Below are 19,544 nucleotides of genomic sequence, written 5' to 3'. Positions count from 1 at the left end.
GAGCATGGGTTAAGGTCTGCCCTTTCTATTGTGTGTAACCACGTGCAAATCAGTTCACCTCTCTGAACCTGACTTCTCTCCTCCAAAAAATGGAGCTCCTAACATATGACCTATCTCGTTTGCCTGTTATCAAGATGATTGTCTTATATTCCCTAATGCAATCCCCCAATTGATTGTTAACATATGCAATGAAGACTACTTATTAAACAATTGTGTTGAAAAAACTTTTAATACTCCTTCTAAACGAAGTGTGTGTGTGTATGTATATATATATATATACACACACACACACACACACACATACACACACACACATACATATTCTAGTAGTGACTGTAACAAATTAGACTTTGAGTTATTAATTTCATGTCCTAAATTTAGAAGACTTTACTAATTTTGCTTTTAGCATCTATTAATATATCTTTGTGTGTGTGTGAAAAACGTCTTTCACATGACAGATGGAAGTTTTGCTATCTCAGAATTCTTTGCATTGTTATTTCCTTTACAATTAAAACTGCTTTTCTTTTCTGTTCATGTTAAGAAAGCAAGTGAAAGTCCCAGCTTAGAGCACACAGATGCTTTTCCCTACAGTCATATAGTCGACATGCCCGGGACCCTGTTCCAGCCATCAGTGGAGCGAGGTGCTGCTCGAGCACCTGCTGGCTTTCAGGGACTTGCTTCCCCCCCCCCGCCGGGCCCCACCCCCCATTGTGTTTTGTTTTGTTTAACCCAAGGAAGGCTGCACGAGACAATAAAATTCAGTCTCCTTATGGCCAGGTTTTGGCCCAGATCTGTAAGAAGTGAAGTCATCTATTGGAGTTGCTAATGGCAAACATGGAGCTTTGGTATGGTTTCAGTGGGTTTGCCAGACTTTGTAGACTTGGGGCAGGAAGTAGAAGGAGCCCTGTGTTAGGAAAAAATACACAGGAAATGCATTTTACAGCATTAATTCCGTGAGGCTGGAGAATCATGACAATTTAACATCTTAGCAACATTTCCATTGAAATCGTTTTGAGGTTTCATTGAGTAATGTGTGTACCGTAAAAGACACATCCACGACCGAAGCATGAATGCCTCATCCTGGATTACAGCCTGGGTTCCGCTCTCCCACACACTCCCCGACCTTGTCTAACTTCTCACATTCTATTTCCCATCAGTTGGCTCAAATGCACCACCCTAGGATCATTTTAGATTCTTCCCTGACCTTTACATATCTGCTTTTATTTCTCCCTGAAACACTTCAAAGGAAACTGTAATAGAAACATCTGAGAATAAAATCACTGTTCCGTATATAGATTTTTTTAAAGGCGGGTGCTGGAAATTAGGCTGAATTACACATCATCGCATCCATTCTGTTCCATGAGGTTCAAACCACGTTGCAGTAGTGAATCACTAATGCTTAGCGAAAGGGAAGGAAGGAAGGAGTATGAATAACTTCCAAATTTACAGTTCCTGACGACAAGTGTTCACCAGCGTTCCTGGGTCATACAGAAGAACCCAGAGAATGGATTTTAAGGGTCTGTTTCTAATATCTTAATCCTTGAGGTCCTCGCAGGGAAAACAGAGGCACCCAAAGTGTGGGTTCAGAACTAAAAAAACTGTGGCAAATGGAAACTAATTCTAGAATGGAAACAAGCAGACAGGCTTGGGAATTTCTTTTGGTGTACCTTATAAAATATATGATGATAATTTCAAACATGTGCTACAACTCAAATTCTTGAGTTTGAAATACTTTCTCTTTTCAAGTATTAAGTTGATATTCGCTGTTCCATCTGTTATGTTATTTCCATTTTTTCCTTCTTGAAACAATAGTATTTGGTCATGACCGCCGGGGATCAGATTTGTCCCCTTAACCCAAGAGACTCCTGTCCTGTGAGAAGTTCTCTTGTGTCCAAATTACACCCACCTCCAACTCACACTTGACCTCCCTTTTCTGACTCTATAGAGTTTATACTTCAAGTGTCATAGTTTTTTCATGAAAATGTTTTAATTTGTAGCTTAAAAATATACTCTAGAGAAATAAAAGTCCTCTAGAAATCAGATCATTTTGAATAACGTTGCTCACAGGATGTAAGTTCCATCTTAGTTTAAAATGTTCTTCTCTAATTATAACTTGTCCATTATCAATCATTTTCAAACCATATAACACTGTATCAGCTTGCAACTTGTATAAAATACTAAAAGAAACTAGTATTTCTGTACACAGTAGCATTGAGCTTGTTGTAGTGACCATGTCTGCTCATTAAAGGAGGTATTCTCGAGAGAAAATCCAACTCAAAGCGGAGACAGAACTCTACCAATAGATCTGTACTATTAGATTTAAAGGGTTTGAAGGCAAGCAGCAGTTTCGTGTAGATTAATAGCACAGGCACTGGCGTCAGACAAACCTGGGCGTAACCGCTGCTCAGGGCCGTCTGTGGTACTATGGATCTTTGAGTGAATCACTTAACCTCTATAACCTCAGTTGCCTCTTCTGTAGAACAAGTAATACACCCCTGTCACTGGGCTCCAGGGAGGATTACTTAAATGAGGTCATGCCTCACACACTGTCTGGCACACAGCAAGGGTAACATACGGGTACTCAGAAACAGAGAAATAATGTAAGCTCCCATCAATGTCATTTTCTAGTTCAATTTTAATAGAAACTTTGGAGAGGTGAGTCCTGGGGCAGGCTCTACTGGGGGTAAGGTGTCAGTCTTGGAAGAGGTCATTCAGGCAAAGTAAGAGACTCAGATGCATCTGTTATCTCCATGGTTCACCGTGTGGCCTGGATTCACTTCACTTCTGTGGACCTCACTTTTTATTCTCCGATTATACAGAAATCCTGAGCCATCTGTTTTCGGAGTGTTGTAGAATGGCTACAGCCTTCCCCCGGTTGCCTGCACAGGCCTTAAATATGGCCAATGTGCACATCTGAATTGACTTGCCCTTGCCACGAAACCCAGTTCTGGTTCTCGATTGCCCTGCTCTCAGTGAAATCAAGATAATTGTAATAGAAATCCAAATGCAACTTTCAGATTCAGGTAATCGTTGTTCATAATTTCAAATGTTCAAGCCAAACAGAAATGAGTTGTTCGCTTATTTATTGAGCAGCAATACATCTGAGAATCTAAATAAGGCTCTGCCGAGGCCCTTTAGGATAAACATTGAGCGCTAACTTCGTAAGGAAAGCTGTGCTTGAGCTGAGAGGCAAACAGCAGAGGGGCTGTGAGGTCTCCATGACTGTTCTTCTCCTGACCCTGTTCATGCTGCTTTCAAGCGTCTGAGCTCATCTCCTGAGAAAATTACAGGAGTCAGAGTCTCACTTGGTGATCTCTCTTGTCCTTCCACCTCTCACCTACAAGCTTCTCTTCTAGCTACTTTTTCCTCCACAACTCTGAAGTGGTGGGTGCGATAATTAAACAGAAACAGCCATCCAGAATTGTTTTATTCCCTGCCTCTTATAATGATTAGTAATCAAAATAGAGAAAGAGACACCTGAGCTCTCTCTCATACTCTCTCCACTGGTTATTTGCCTTTGTGAGAGTGTTTCTTTGTAAAAGAGAGAATAATATATACTTGGGCTTCAAGTAGGGAAATTCTTCCCTGTGACCTAGAAGTAGTCCTTCAAGTTAAGAATAAGGGTTGTGTCATACTCCCCTCCGTCTCCTTTACAACGTCTGGGCGATGCCTTAACGAATCATCAGTATCTGCTACACTGAATGAAAATGCCACAAATTGCAGACACTCTCATTTCCCAGAATTTCAGTAATACACAGAAGATATGTGGGTAGATGTAATTAAACAGACCTAACAAACAGAAAAGGAATCATCATGAAATATCAACTGTACCGTAGTGGAAACAGAGAATTTGGAGCAATGAAGTTGCTGGCTAAAAAAACTAAGAGTATATTTTTTAGTCTTCCTGATCTGTAAAGACAGACATACTTTAATTTCTTGTAAGGGATATGAGAATACGAGTCAAGTGCCTACCGCACAACTTAGCAACTTAGAAAAATGTTAGGACCCTTTGTAGAATTTGTGTTACTATCTTAGAAACCCCGCTGTCACGGTTCAGCCTCTCTGTATGTATCACGTTAACCTGTAAGTGACCGGATCGTTCTCTTCCAGCCAGGACACCCCATTAGTCTGGAAGCATCAGCACAACCTCTCCAATTTCAGAGCTTATGACCAGTTTTTTGTGTCCTAGGAGGTAGGCTGCAACGATTTATAAGTAACTGGATCAACCTTTTTTTGTAATTTTAAATATGAAAAACTTACTAGCTGTTTCATTTTTTTTTTCACGTATAGTATATGCATTACTTTTTTGAAAGGTTGGGTTAAATTTTAAAATTCTCAACAATTCATTTCATGCTACTAATTTTTATCTTTAAAAGAAGACAGCCATGCAAATCTTTAAGCTGTATAAATCTGTGGTTCTTTTTTTTTTTTTGGAGACATTACTTTTTGCAACATCACAGTTTGGAAAGTGCTTCCAAGTTCACATAGTTTTGACTCCTCCTGCCTCTTTGGGGGCTCATCTGCCAAAGAGCAGCGCTAAAACCTAGTGAAACGACGTTGCTGTGTGAATCCATCATTTATATCTTCATTTTCTAGAGCAGGGATTGACAGGCTGAGAAATTAAGTAATTTACAAACACCCACGAGAGTCGCAGGGAGTTTCCGCCCCTCCTTCTGCACCATTAGGGCTGCAGTGCCACGTCCCAGAAAAGAAATGGTTCAGCCAGCCTTTCTCCTCTGTCCTTGCTCACTTAACACACCGGTTACAGAACCAGACGGCAAAGAAGGCTCCTGCTACCAAGTGGTGTTCGTGATCGCAGGTCATCCAGACAAAAGGGAAGGCCTGGACCTCCCCGTCTCGTTGGCGTGGCCCTGACCACCTCATAGGGTAGGACGTGCTGTCCCGCATCTGGGCTGCAGGTCTGTAATTGTTACGCCAGCAGCACGAGATAAATAAGCCTGAAGCCCTCATACGAGTCGGATGTCATAGCCCCCGGTCTCCTGAGGACCTGCTTTCCTGTTGTTTTTCCATTCTTGCTGAGGCTCGGCAAGGGGAGAGTTTCTGGTAACCACCACGTGTGCAGTCCTACCTCTGTTGAGGCAATGGAACAGCCCCGATCATGTCCCCCTCAGAAATATCTCAGGGGGTGTCCAATGGTTCTTGGTCCTGTCGCTAAAGTTGCCTTTTCTTTTGCAGACGGCTAGCACCTTGGCCGTGGCTGACTCTAGAATTTCTGGAATCTACAGTTGCATGGCTGCCAATAAAGTAGGGACTGTGGAAAGAAACATAAACTTTTACATCACAGGTAAGCCACATGTCCTATATTCATGAAGACAGCCCAGTGACCTCAAGTCTCTCTTCCAATCTTGTTTGCTTTTAGTGCACTGGAGTGACTTTTATTTAAAAAAAAAAAAACATTCCATAGACGTGTCCAACTTTGAGTACCTTCATCCTTGCTCTCAGGAATAGTTTTCTACAGCATCATTGGGTCATTGGGTCTCCTAAAGAGTTATTTCCCTGAATTCCCTTTTAGAGCTATTTGTGTACGTCTCTTTCCTAGGCTTGATTGTGAATCTGGGATCTTGTCATGTTCGTTTTTGAACACCCTACGGTCCCCAGCACAGGGCCTGGCACACAGTGGTTGTTCAATAATAGTCAAGGAAACCAATTATAATACATGGGATGACATCTTTGTAACCCAAGAGGCGAATTGTTTCACAACTTTTTTTTTTTTAATGGATGTTATCATTGATTTACAGTGTTGTGTTAATTTCTGCTGTACAGCAAATGTTTCACAACTGAATTTCAGCTTTTTGGCACATGAGGCCCTCCTAAAGAAATCTGAACCTGAGCTTGGTTGAGCATTTTTAGTGTGCTATTTTTTGGTAGCATTTCAGAATTTTTAACCTTAAATATGATGGTGTCTGCAAATCTTATAACTTCCAAGGTACACAAATGGCACTCCCTATGTCCCTCCATGGGTACAGGAAGGAAATAAGTAGCTCAAAGTATAAAAACAATTGCCTGGCCCCACACTCCCCCAATTTTCTGAGGAAACCTGGGCAGTTGGCCAACTCTCTGGAAACTTCACACTGCCTGGGGCAGGCTGTAGCAGTTGCCTTGAGCTCTCCAGAAAGAAATAGGTATGTCCAATTTCATGAGAAGTATGGGTTGCCAGATCACAGAGAGCCTCTGGCAAGTTGGCTGACCCTCAGAGAAGCTGTGCCAGGGGAGAGATCCTTGGGTAGGTTCTCACAGAATGTCAGAGCCAGAAGAGACTTTTAGGGGCTATTTGACATTATAGCCCTGCATTTCCCAGATGAGGAAATGGGGTTTAGAGAGGTGGAGAGCCTCTGAAAACCAAGTCAGTCCCTATACCCTCAATATTCGAGAAGCGGAGATAAAATCATCTTTGCATTCATTCCAAATAGGAAACAGGCCTTTATTTAGAGAAGGATTCAGAGGGCAGTTTCACACATACCGATTCTTTAATCAACTTCAGATGATTTAGACTAATTAAGTCCAAAGGTTTGTGCTGTCCTTTAACATTTGGGGGGAAACAAGCTAACCCTAACCATCCAAGTCCACAGCCACTGTCTCTGTGATTTAGAGTACAAAAGATCGAGCCATTCCTGTCCTATTCTTAACATTCAATATGTTTGTACAAGTTTAATGAGCACCAACTATTAAACAGGACAGTTCAACTCTGTGTTGAGCGTTCAGAGAGATAGCAAGGAGGCCCTGTCCTTCTAGGAAGACAGTTTGAACACTGACAGTTTGAACACAAAGAAGAAATGTTACCTGTATCCTAGCATCGAAAGGAATGAGCAGAAGTAATGTGACAGATGAATTTACCAATGCTAAGCCAATGCCACCAATAAAAATATGTCAGCCACATACAGAATTTAACATTTTCTGGTGACCATTTTTTTTAAAAGTAAAAAGAAAAAAGTGAAATTCATTTTATTTCACCCAACAGATCCCATGTTATCATTTTAACATGTCATCAGTATTTTTTTAAATGTTACATCGCTTCGGTTTTTAAAATCGGGATTGAAATAAGATAAAACTAATTGAATGAAATTCAGTTCAGTCACACTGACCATACTTGCAAGGCTCAGTAGCCGCAGGTAGCCCTGTATTGTACAGTGTGGCTCTAAGCCTCTGAGAAGGAAGCAGGACTTGAGGTGGTCCTGTGGGTAGAAAGAATCGGTAGAAAGAAGAGGACAGGCAAGAAGACCAACAGAGGCCCACAGACTATACGTCTAACCACTTACAAGTTCTAAATCACATGAACAAGCTGTGAAATATGTTTTCGCCTCTGGTGGACAAAGATACTTTCATGATGGCCTGGAAAGTCAGGCACAGATCTAGAGTTGTGGGACTACACAGAGTGTGGCAGTGCCTGGCGGTGCAGGAGAAGCCCACCCCTGGCTCACCGGGCTTCTCCTTCCACTCCTGGCTCGGCCCTCATGGTAAGGGGCCGTATACTCCTGGGGATGGTCTCCCCAGGCCACACCTCCAAACTCTGCCCACCCCTCCCCCAGACTGTCTCCCTGGGCCCTATAAGTGTGCAGACTGACCAGCAGTCTGACCTCAGGAGGACAGACCGAGCGAAGGGGGAGGAGGTCTGAGACAGTCTGGAAGCAGACTTGGGATCATCTTTACAGGGAATTCTGGGGCCCCACGAAAGATAAAGAGCGGGGGTCGCACAGGCTCTGGGTGGGCAGCCCCCCCCCCCACCCGCTAGACTCTCTCCACTGTGGGGAGGAGTACAGCCTGAACAGAGAGCCCTCCTGCCTGGGTCTGAAGGCAGTACTGGGAGAGGATGCCCTGACCGAGGGCACGTCCTGCTCGTTTCCCTAATGATGTGAGTCCCGGGAAGGTTCACTGACGCCCGTTATTCACTGCAGCACCAACATCCAGCCCACCCGTCCCCCGAGCGCTTCACGGCTCCGGCCTGTATCTGCCCAGCATTGCTGCTGCAAGGGCCCCAGCTGATACAGCTGACCACCTGCGGACCTCAGGCAGAAATCCCCCTTCACCTCCCACCACATCATCCAGTTTATAACCACGGAGTGCTTGGACCCTTTCCTCATCCATTGAAAGGAGCGATGGGAATTCTATTCCAACATACCTAACTCGAAGCTCACGACATTTTTCCTCCAGAAATTTAAGAGCTTTAATCATAGAACTGAGCACAAATTCATCCAATCAAGTCCCCATTGCCCGGAATATAATTCTCCTAAATTCTTTGCTCCCTGTTTTGAAAAGTTCTAGTCTTGATGGGTAATCATAGATTACTTACATTCATTATTTCTAAAACTCTTCTCTTTTTCTTACTCAAATCTCTGTCATGGGATTTAGACTCACTAGAGATGAGACTAAATATTCTTTAGGAATGTTGCACCTTACATGACGATTTTCTGAAAAATGAATGTATATTTGTTCCGTGCTTATACTCGACCTAGTGCAGGTCATGCTTTAAAAGAGCTGTCTAAAATTTAACTGCTCAAAATCAAAAGATCTAGATTTGGATCTGTACTGATCCTCATTTCAATCATGCTGCCCCTTCTTTAAAACACAATAACAGCAGAGCTGCCTTCTGAACTGATGTGAACCAGTTTGCTATGGCCACTGGCATCCTCCATGGCTTCTACTCCAACTCTGCCATTCACTTGTCCACAGTATCTATTTGAAACGAGCAAAACTTTCTAGTCACCACTCACTTTCTTTTTAGAGAATGCTATTTCTGTTCCCTAGTTGAAGTAAAGCCTTTATTTCTACCTGACAAAGGAGATAACCTTTCATCCTTTTAATTTCTATGCTTGTCTCTTTCACGAACTTAATTCACACGTTTGATCCAATCAAGTCAAGATGTCCACCCCCAGATGTGCACCTCTGTAAATACATTACCCTTTCACCTAACCCTGGGTGGGGTGTCTCCTGAGCAAGGGTGGTGTCTTCTCCACAACATCTCCTAAGACGCCGTGGATGTGATTATGTGTTAGATGGGTGAGTGTTAGTTGGTGCTACTGATGAATGGGCTGAATCTGCAACAGATCCTTAAGTGTGGGAAGATTTCTTGTTTTCATTTTGAGAGTTAGAAGGCAATGCTTTCTTTGGTCTGTTTTTGTACTCAGGCTAAAAAAAAAAAAAAAATCGACATGAATTAAGGGAAAAATCCCTCTGGATTCATTACCTAGTTTAGGACATCTAATCACCTTCCATGGATCAGAAAAGAATAGCGGAGGGGCTATACTGAGAAATAGATCATTTCTAAGTGCCGTCTGACAACACAAACCAAATTAGCCTCCTAACCGTGTCCCCCTATGAGAAACGGACCTGAAAACGGATTCGATTCTTCTCTTTTCCTCTGTGTGTGTTTTTGCTGTTTTGTTGGCACTCAGCGTGACTATGGGTGTGTTAGCAATTACTGAGGGTCTAACAGGAACAGCACTGCCTTATCTCCCTGGTTTCCCAATGTCACTAAATGCATTTTATTTTGAGATTCCTGGTGGTGCTTGGCAAAGATAAACAAAATCTTCCACCAGGAAACCTGTGAGCTATTTCCACAGGAAGTTTCAAATCACTAAAGTAAATAGAAACTCTCTACATGATCTCAGTGGTGTTACTTGGGACCCACTTGGGTTCTAACTACCAGTATGGGACTTCGTAAATGGAAGCCTACACAGTCTTTTAAGAAATAATTCGATTGCAACCAGTGCACAAGACTTCTGCCCTCGTATCTGGGTAAAAGTTAATGGCTGATGTTTTACTCCTCATGCTTGGAAAGTGTCCCAAATATAAAAAGATGCTGAATTAGAGGGGCTATTTCTGACACCTTATTGTTATGTTAAAAAAAACTATGGTCAGCTGCTTCTGCCTCTTCTGGCACATTCTTAGGTTTTCATTTTAAAAGCAGGAAAACTTCCACTGGCCTCCTCTTTCTCCAGTCATTGACAGCTTCATAAACCACTGCTACCCCCCGCTCCCAGGTTTCAGATGAATACTTTGGCATTTCTTCAGACGTGACACTTTATAATAAAGCCAAAGCCCAGAAAAATCAGAAAAACAAGCAAAGTGAGATTTAGGAAAAGAGTTGATATGATATCTAATTTGGGACTATTGTCCCCTTAAGGTTTAAAGGTTTCTTTATAGCTTTGTGTGCAAAGGATAATAATAATAATAGCATAACATAGCGCTTTTCATCTTCAAAGTTCTTTGTGAAATGTTGGCCCCAGTTCTTTGCTCAAGTACAGATATGCCGCTCGTAACAAGCGATGGGAGGGTTTTGAGCACAGGCCAGTTCAGGGCCAGTAACAACCAATGGTATTCTAAAATTGTCTGGTGAGATGGTCCAAAAGGAGACTAAGGAGCTCTCAGTGCAGAAGCTAAATGATGGTCCAGGTTAAGAAAGCTGAGGAGGAGAGCTTGTGAGGTGTGGCTAGAGGCACCAAGAAGATGGAGAAGAAGGTTACCTGGGAATGACATTGGAGAAAATGACTTTCAATGATGCAGTCCTTTTAGGAAAATGTTTAATACGTTTTTTAAGAGCAGATTTGATTTAGAAACCTTCTGCCCCCACTTTGGAATCCAGCAACTCTTCGAGATGAGTTGTCTGCATTTTCAGAAGGAACCTTGCTCTTTTATGTCTGAGTAGAGCAATCACCATAAAAGGGGACCTGAGCAAGGACCCCTTGGTGCCAGCAAAGAGCAAGGGGAAGTGATGGGCCAGCAGCAGGAGGATGCCGTCAGTCCAAAGTTCAGGATTAAAGTGTTAACTGGAGTCTCCCAGCGCAGACCTGGGACTTCCTGTTCTCACTCGTTCACCACTTAGTTAAATAAGTTTGGCTATCAAAGCACCTGTGCTTTCTAGTACAAACTCCTCTTAGGGTCCTTCACTATTTTGCCCACTTACCAGGAGGAGTTCTGCACATGAGAAAGCAATGGGTTATGATGCCAAGTTGTAAAAAAAAAAAAAAAAAAAAAAAAAAAAGCATTCCACTTTGAAGAGCAATTTTGAGCAAATAAGCGTACCCTCCTAATAACATCCTATGTTGCATTTCCTGCCTCGCTTCTGATGGAACAAACTGAGCTGGTTCCTACCTGCCATGTCTGATCCGTTCCCCCTTAAAAAAAAAAAAAAAAAACCATCCTTTTAATGTTGATGCTGAATTTGTGTAGGAACAATCCTTAAGATCCTCGACTATCTTAGGATGAGATATGTCCTCAGGATGAGACACTGATTTTCCTGTGCACTCAAGTCCTTCGTTCTTATTTTTCCAGATGTGCCCAATGGATTTCATGTTAACTTGGAAAAAATGCCTACGGAAGGAGAGGACCTGAAACTGTCTTGCACGGTGAACAAGTTCTTATACAGAGACATTACCTGGCTTTTGCTGCGGGCAGTGAACAACCGGACCATGCAGCACAGCATCAGGAAGCAAAAAATGGCCATCACGAAAGAGCACTCCGTGACGCTTAACCTCGTCATCAAGAATGTTTCCCTGGAAGATTCGGGCACCTATGCCTGCCGAGCCAGGAACATGTACACAGGGGAAGAAACCCTCCAGAAGAAAGAAGTGACCATTAGAGGTGAGCACTGCAACAAAAAGGCTGTTTTCTCTCGGATCTCCAAATTTAAAAGCACAAGGAATGATTGTACCTCACAAAGTAATGTAAAACATTAAAGGACTCATTACAAAGTAACAGTTGTGTCATATCATCTTGATTTATTGTCACTGTTGCTCATTTTCCGGCTCAGAGGAGAAGCTCCTCCCAAAATGAGTTTGGCCATGATAGGAGTAACAATGAGCCTCCCGGGACCCCCAGCTCTGGGCGCCCCCGTTCAGGCCGAGGGGGTCCGCTCTCTGGGGCCGACCTGGTGCACGTTTGGATTTGGAGGATCCCTGCAGCGCATTCTCTGTGTGTTTTCCTCTTTGCTGTCTTCTCCTGCCTGATAGACAACAACTCGGGACTGATCCTTTCCTTCCACTTTAATGCCCACCTCTTTTTATGTTTATGTTTCCAAGCTGCCAAACCTGAATAATTTAAACAGATGCTGGTGTCTGCCAAAGATGGACATGAATCGGTTCATTGGCCAGCTCAGAATGAGGACAGTTGAACTGGAGACTCTGTCGGACCTCTGCCGGGTTTTATTTCGTACTGTTTCATCTGCTCTTGATTTGTAAATAGCACCTGGATGATAGCAAGTTATAATGCTTATTTATTTGAAGATGCTTTTTGTTTTTTATATATTAAGCACATTAATTTTAAACTGGAGCGTCTAAGATGGGCCCCAGAGGTGCAAGGTGTTGGTGTCATTCGGAGGTATTAAAGCTTTATCACAGTATGAATTAAGAAAGTCCACCCAGATCAAGCCCAGTTCTCTCCTGCAATCCCAGTAGCTAGTCAACAAGTCCAGTGGGTTTTCTCCTCACTGCCTGAGTGGACTACACAGCCACTGACAGCACCTGAACAAAAGTGGATCATGCCTTTATTTTTAATATTTTTGTCCCTGGTTAAAGAACTTTATCCTGTCCAATAGATGGCATTCAACTGTGTACCGTGATCAATTTATCAAGGAAATAAAGGCTCTTGTGACCAGAGGTTTAATGCATTCTTCTAAATGTCAATCTCAAATTTGTCCATTAAAAAAAAAGTCCACTTTCCCCATAAGCAAATTTAATAGGATTTTTTTTCCTGGGGATTAATGGCAAAACTATAGAAGTAGAATTCAGAGTCATTTTAAAATGCACCCCATTTTTCAATCCGGAGAGATTTGTCATCTCTTGTTTTCAGCTTGCATTTGAGGGGAAAGTGACTTTTTCACCAATTTCGTATGCATTGTTCTGTTGTTTTCATTTATGATTGATCATTATATGTGACTTGCCTGAACTATTGGAAAACAAACTATAATGACCAAAATAGCCATGGCTGAGAACACAGTGGCCGGGCTGTTCAGTAGGAGGTGACAATATGACAGCTTTTCAGGCTTGGGAACTCACCAGACTGTTTCCTCCTTTAGGTAACAGACTCTGTCCCACGGCTAAACTTGTCTTTCACGTGGGAATTGCTTTTGTCAAATGTGAAGGAGTAAACAATAGCATTTCCCCAGAATGCCACTTTTATGGAGCCCCAAATGCTCTGAAAACAATTAGTAACCTGGAAGTTGTCAGCCCAAAGGAAAGAATAATCAATTGTATCTGGAAATTTTACCTATGGCTCTTTTGCCTGGCGTCTTTGTTCATTATAAGTCAGTGTGTTCCTTCAGGAAACTGCCTTAGTACCAGAGGACTTGGCGGGGGGGGGAGGTGGGAGGCTCAATTTTTACTAAAGCTGAAAAAGCAAATGAAATGGTTTAGGGAGTACTTTTGAAAAACATGGTGAAATGGACATGCAAAACCTATCATTTCCTAGGGAGGGGAAGGGTTTAGTAGTTACAGAAGATGATTTGAAGTACTTCCGGGAGATAATTTGAAGAATTCCATAGAGTAATGAATCCTTCCAGAGAGTTTCAAAAAGGAAAAAAAAGGACTGGGGGGGGGGGGTTTGATTTTTGTTAGTCTTCTGGGTGTGGTGTAAGGGGAGGATAATGAGAAAAAGAGAAAGAACCAAGAGCCTGCTATGGAGAATGACTGAGATGGGGTAGAGGGTGTGAGGCTGGTTCCTCGGTCCCCTTTCCAAATGGAGAATCGGAACTACGTATTTGTGGGACCTGGCAGATCTCTTGGGCTCGAAGGCCGAGAAGTAAAAGGACCTGGTGGGGAGCAATCTTTGGCTGTTGATAACGAGCAGAAATATTCTGTTCGTTCTGATTTTCTCAGTTTGAAAGGATCAGCTCCACTTTGTTAAACTTTGGAAAGCAGCTATTTCCATCAAATAACTTAGGTTTAAAAATATGGGTTCAACATACCTTTCCTATTGAAGATGCCAAAATAGATTACTACAAAGTGGGAATTGATTAAAAAACAATTCCTTGGTTGATTGGTCATTTTGAAACTTGCCGAAAATGAGAACTTTTTTTTTGTTTTTTCCAGAAATGGGTACAAAGAAAAAATCATCATACTGTATGTTTCAGACACGTTCATACGAACTTTGTATTTCATCGAGAATCCTCTGTTCATTCTGCAGCCTTTTGGCTGCTTCTCTCGTCTGGAGTTTGTGTAGTACCGATAGGGCCGTTGGGAGTTCTGCGTGACGTTCATGTTAAAACAAGATGCTCTCTTTTATATAAGCATCGTTTTCAAATACAACACCTGTCAGGGAAGCCAAATCCTGTCTGTGTTTTTGATGTTACAGTTTGTAGCTATGAAAATAATTCGGGTGTGGTAGGCCATGTATTCAGACTTCCTTCTTCTAGTAAGACCTATGGACAATGACAGATTATTTTATCATATTTAATGCCTGGGAAACAGTAAATGTGCTAGAGGAAGCTATTACAAGTATATCTCAGTGAACTGGGTCTGTTCTGAGTTCTAAATGAGGTGTGTCAAAGTCGGCTGTAAAAGATGCTAAATAGTAATATGATACCGTTCTTTATTCTCCTGTCATGTTTCACTGATATGTCTGGGGTCTTGACTGTGTAAAAATGTCAAAATTGTAATGATCAAGCATGTAAGAATTATCAAAATGGAAGATTCTGATACATGGCTGCGTTTTCAATTAGGAAAAACTATTTGACAGACTGGACAGTATGTAAACCCAGAACTATTAAAATGGGTCTGCCGGGGGGGCGCGAGATAGACTAGGAAAGCTACACTGAAACAGGCCAAAGGGTTGTTGCTATCATGCATTTCACTCTATATTTGACGAGTTTATAAATTAGCACTCCTTCAAGTCTGTTTTGCCTTCAGATTGCATTTTGTATAAAATGTGAAAAGACTAATGATAAGCTATGGAAATCAAAATTGAATGAGAAATCTGTTTCTCCTAACAGATAGTCACCCTGCCATGTCATGATATGTCAACATGTTCTCAAAGTCATATGGTAATATACTTCTTAACCTGAGATTTCTCAATTGCTTTAATGAATGCTAATCCTGAGAGTTTCCCTGCAGGAATAAAAACAGAAAGGTTTGGGGACTCGGCAGAATCCTGCAGGGACATGGAATCAAAGCCATTGCAAGGTGTCATCTCTTAGAGCGTTGTAATCACTCCTAAGCTGCTTTCACAGTGTTAGTACAATAAGATGAGGAATGGTCAGAGAAAGCTCAGACTGTGTAATTGAAACCAGTGACGCAGAATGTGTAAGTGATGCCAAAACTATTTTGATTTCTCTTCCAGGATTTGCAACAAGTGGGGGGGAAGGATGACTTGAGAGGGGGGGGGAAAGATTTCAGGAGTTGTCTTTACTCTTTGACCGTGGAAGCTTGAGTTACCAATCCAGCACCTGCCCAACTAGAATGTATACGCATCAGCAGGACTGATTCCATAAAAATAGAGACACGTACTCATGGGGGCCTTGGGGTACTGCTGTCCCTCTGTGAGATTTTAATGTTGTAATGTATTGCATCCTGATGTATTAAATCCATTTTGTTGTACTATATTGGTTGGCATTTTATTAAAATAAATTGTATCATATTTGTATGTTTTAAGAGAAAGTAATATAAAATACAATATTTGTACTATTATATAGTGCAAAAACTACAAATCTGTGCCTCTGCCTCTTGAATTAATCCTTTGTTCGTTTGCATTTGGGAAGGGATTGGAGGAAGGAGATAATCAATAAAGCTTTCAAAGTTCAAGAAATTCTCCCACTTGGTCTGCTGCCTTACAGTTTAGGTTACTGAGAGCTGAGTGACACAAACATGCCCTCACATGTTAATAAAACACAAAAATACAAAATGCGATTAGCTCATTACTATAACTCTCTGTATTTATGTAAAAACTCACTACGAGCCTATATCCAAAATCATGTCTGTTTCCTTTTTAGTTCCTAAAATATCATGCAAAATCCTTAGGTTTTAGAAAAAGCTTCTCTCAAAGAAAGGAAGGAAACTAGTTGGCCAGGCAAAAACCTTGATATTGAAATCTAAAAATACAGAGTTGAGTTCTTGATTTTCCTCTGTGTTCTAACAGATTTCAATTTATTGTAGTAACTCAATAAAGAGGAAGCAGTATGCTAACCATAGAGGAGAAATTGAGGGAACAAAATATGAATGAAAACTTACAGTTTTGCTGTTTTCCTCTCTATTTTAAAGATGTTGATATGCATATATAATAAAAGAATAAAATTGACGAGTAATAACAATTCCCTTTCTTTATTCACTAGATCAGGAAGCACCCTACCTCCTACGAAACCTCAGTGATCACACAGTGGCCATCAGCAGTTCTACGACTTTAGATTGTCGTGCTAACGGTGTCCCAGAGCCTCAGATAACCTGGTTTAAAAACAACCACAAAATACAACAAGAACCTGGTAAGAGATGTTTTCTCCTTGTGTTTACTCTCTCTCCTCACCCTATTCTTCCCTTAAAATTCCTATCACCTCCTTCCAGGATGTCTAGAACTACTTGCTGATAGACCTGCAAAAATGAATTGGGCTCTGGTTCATGCTTATATCACTTCCAGTGAGGGATACTGGAGTCAGTTCTTATACAGACCATATTCCTACCCCTATAGAAAGATCCTTGCAGAATCTGCTTTAAATCGTGCATTCAGGGAATTCCCTGGCAGTCCAGTGGTTAGGACTGCCAGGGCCTGGGTTCGATCCCTCATTGGGGAACTAAGATCCCGCAAGTCACATGGCAAAAAAAAAAAAAAAAAAATCGTGCATTCAGAAAGAAATGGTAAGAGCCCCTCAGAAAATGTTTCAGTTCATCTTGACAGCAGTGAAGAGTGAGGCATTAGTTCCTTGATTTGAGGTATAGCAGAGCTTTGAGCGCCTGGCATACAAGAAGTTCAGAGTAGATTTATAGTCTCCTTAGTTCACTTTGTAACAATTTCAATGATTTGGTAAAAAGAATATTTTAAATTACATTTTATAATACTGGTTAAAAAAAAAAATCTAAATTAATGGTCGTGTTGATTGTCTTTCAACAAAAAAATATATTTTATACCAACTACACTTAAATCCGCAAGTATAAACACTATCTATTGTGTGCCTCATGATTCCATGGTTAAATAAGAGTAAAATGAACTTATTTATAATTTTGATTAGTAATTACATTTATATTAGAGATAAACTTGCCATTTATTTGCAACATCCCGACAACCTAAATCAAATAACCAGCAATATGGAGTCATCCTTCAATGCGAATCCTCAAAATGAAATCTCCATTTGAGTTTGATGCACAGAAAAAGGTTGTGGTAGAACATCTCCAATTTTAACATATCTACAAATATCTTAGAAAGGCCTTACACTAAGTAGGTCCAAAACTGATCACATCACACGATTTTCCTCCTCTTGTACAGACATCATGTATCCATCATCCACAGTAGAGGTGGTTCCTCTCCTTCCCCCCCCTCCCCTTCCTCTAATCCATCAGGCTGAGCAGGTTGTACCTACGAAATGTGAACTGTTGCTCAAATCCATCCTTTCCTCTGCTTTCTTCTTGTCAGTCTCCTAGTTCAGGTGCCACTACCTATGTCCTGGACATCTGCAGGAGTCTCCTCGCTGGTCTCCCTACCTCTCTTCTCTCTCTTTGCATCTGTTTTCCACACAACTAAAATGTCCCATCCCCGTCCCAAGTCTTCCACTGGCTCTCCATCACAGGACCCAGTTCAAGCATCTGACAAAGGAGGCCTTCAACAACGGGCCCTGCCTACTCCTTACAGCTGAATGCTCTCCCGCCTTGAACTTTATTTACGTTCTAACAATTGCCAAACTCTCGTAGATCGCGGCACATGTTATGCTGCTTCAGCCCCTATGCTTTTTTTGTTCCTGTGTCCCCTCTGCCTGGAGTATCTTCCCTTCATGGAATGCCGACCCATCCCTTAAGACACTGGGTGTTTCCCCCCCTGAAAGCCTTACTCAACCCCTGCAAAGAGGAGGCAGGTCCTCCGTGAGTCTTTATTATCTAGGCGTATTTCTCTTCTCTCTTACTGAGTTGTTTTATAGTCACCGGTTCATGCGAGTCTGTATTATCTATGCATATTGCTACTGCCCTCTTCCTGTATTGTATCATGAGTTCATGTGTGTGCTCTCTTCCTCTGTGTTTATCATCATATCATGGCCTCATCCTGGGTACAGTGTATCTTCATGTTATTTGTATCTTGTCTTTTTGTCCTCAAAACCTGGCATAGTGCTTGGCAATCAATAAATGTTTCATGAATGAATGAATGAATGAATGAATGGTTTTCAGAAAATCTTATTCTATCCTTAGCAAGTTCACTTGGTAGCACAAATGCCTAGACTTTGGGGGAGGAGAGAGGCTGTATCATAGAATTTTTAAAGCTAAAGGGACCTTTGGAATACCTTTAGTTCCATTTGAAGAATAGAAAAATGGAGGTGCAAAGAGGTAAAGTGATTTGCCCAAGATGACACACTATTAAGAAAGGTAGTTTCATAGAAAATTCATCCCTTGAAGTATTCTAGCAAAATAAAAGGATGAATGAATTATGTGAATAAATAATAGCTTGTGAAACAATGTCTGTAATATGCTCCCCTTAGAGATTCAGAGTTCACATCAGTATATTAAAGACCCAAAGAAGTCCTGTACTGAAAAAATCAGGTAAACTGTGCTTTTAAGTTCTGTATTCCCCAAACTGACTTGATCACAAAATATATTTTGTGAAATGTCGTAAGATGTTGGATGGTTCTTTGAGAGTAGTAAATTTGACTTAAATTCAGTTTTTGTGCTTTGGATATGGATTCAAGAATTAGAGTTGAACCAATCTGAAAGCTCATGACTGTTCTGGGATTAGAGAGAGAGACCAGGGAGTTACTATAAATGGAAAAATATTACGAGGTGTTGGGCGGGTTTGCATCCTAGCATTGTCCTCATGGGTCAGAGAATTTGGGCGACTCACTTATCCTTACCCTCTGAGCCTGTATTTCCTTATTTATAAAACTGAGATAATACTGACCACAGAGGATTGTGGTATGGTTGAAATGAGTTAATACAACTAAGCTGACCCATAGACATGGTTTAGTAAATACTACCTTCCGACCTACCTCATTTGTTTAGAAATTGGCCCATGAATTGTCAGAATCTGTTGGAAGGTATCAGAGGGTTAATTAATAAGTCAGCTCAAATGTCAAACGACTCTAAATCTAACAAAGATATCCTCCTCACAGCTTTCTTTGATCTTCTGAGGGCCAAAAGAAGAACATCTAAAAAGAGTTTTATATGAATTCTTATATAAAACCTTTCCTAAATACCATTCTAATATGCTATTATTAGCATTTATTGAGTTCTGCTATACTAAATTGTCAATTTTCTCTCTCTCTCTGTTCCCTTTATTCACTCTTTAAAACTACTATAGTTTTTTTGGAAAGGAATTTCTTAATTTTCTGGAGATAATCTCTTTCTTACATGTATTTATATGGTATTTGTAAAGTTTCATATGTAAGACTCCCATTTGAGGCGGCAAATTCA

General features: G+C 41.2%; 1 protein-coding gene across 2 annotated transcripts in view; it reads left to right on the top strand.

The window, feature by feature from the left end:
- Positions 1 to 19,544, top strand: part of FLT1 (fms related receptor tyrosine kinase 1) — a 171,623-nt gene that overhangs the window by 85,577 nt on the left and 66,502 nt on the right. The window contains exons 12-14 of one of the 2 annotated variants that reach the window (XM_036831571.1): positions 5,197 to 5,305; positions 11,290 to 11,598; positions 16,277 to 16,423. In XM_036831571.1, coding sequence (XP_036687466.1) covers positions 5,197 to 5,305; positions 11,290 to 11,598; positions 16,277 to 16,423 — 565 coding nt within the window. Of the gene's footprint in view, positions 1 to 5,196; positions 5,306 to 11,289; positions 11,599 to 12,035; positions 15,640 to 16,276; positions 16,424 to 19,544 lie in introns of those variants that run through there. The other variant, XM_036831572.1, reaches the window with a different exon arrangement.

This window comes from Balaenoptera musculus, chromosome 18 (assembly GCF_009873245.2).
Source record: "Balaenoptera musculus isolate JJ_BM4_2016_0621 chromosome 18, mBalMus1.pri.v3, whole genome shotgun sequence".
Taxonomy (NCBI): Eukaryota; Metazoa; Chordata; class Mammalia; order Artiodactyla; family Balaenopteridae; genus Balaenoptera; species Balaenoptera musculus.
Note: the sequence above shows the minus strand (reverse complement) of the source record. Positions and strands in the feature narration are given on the sequence as shown.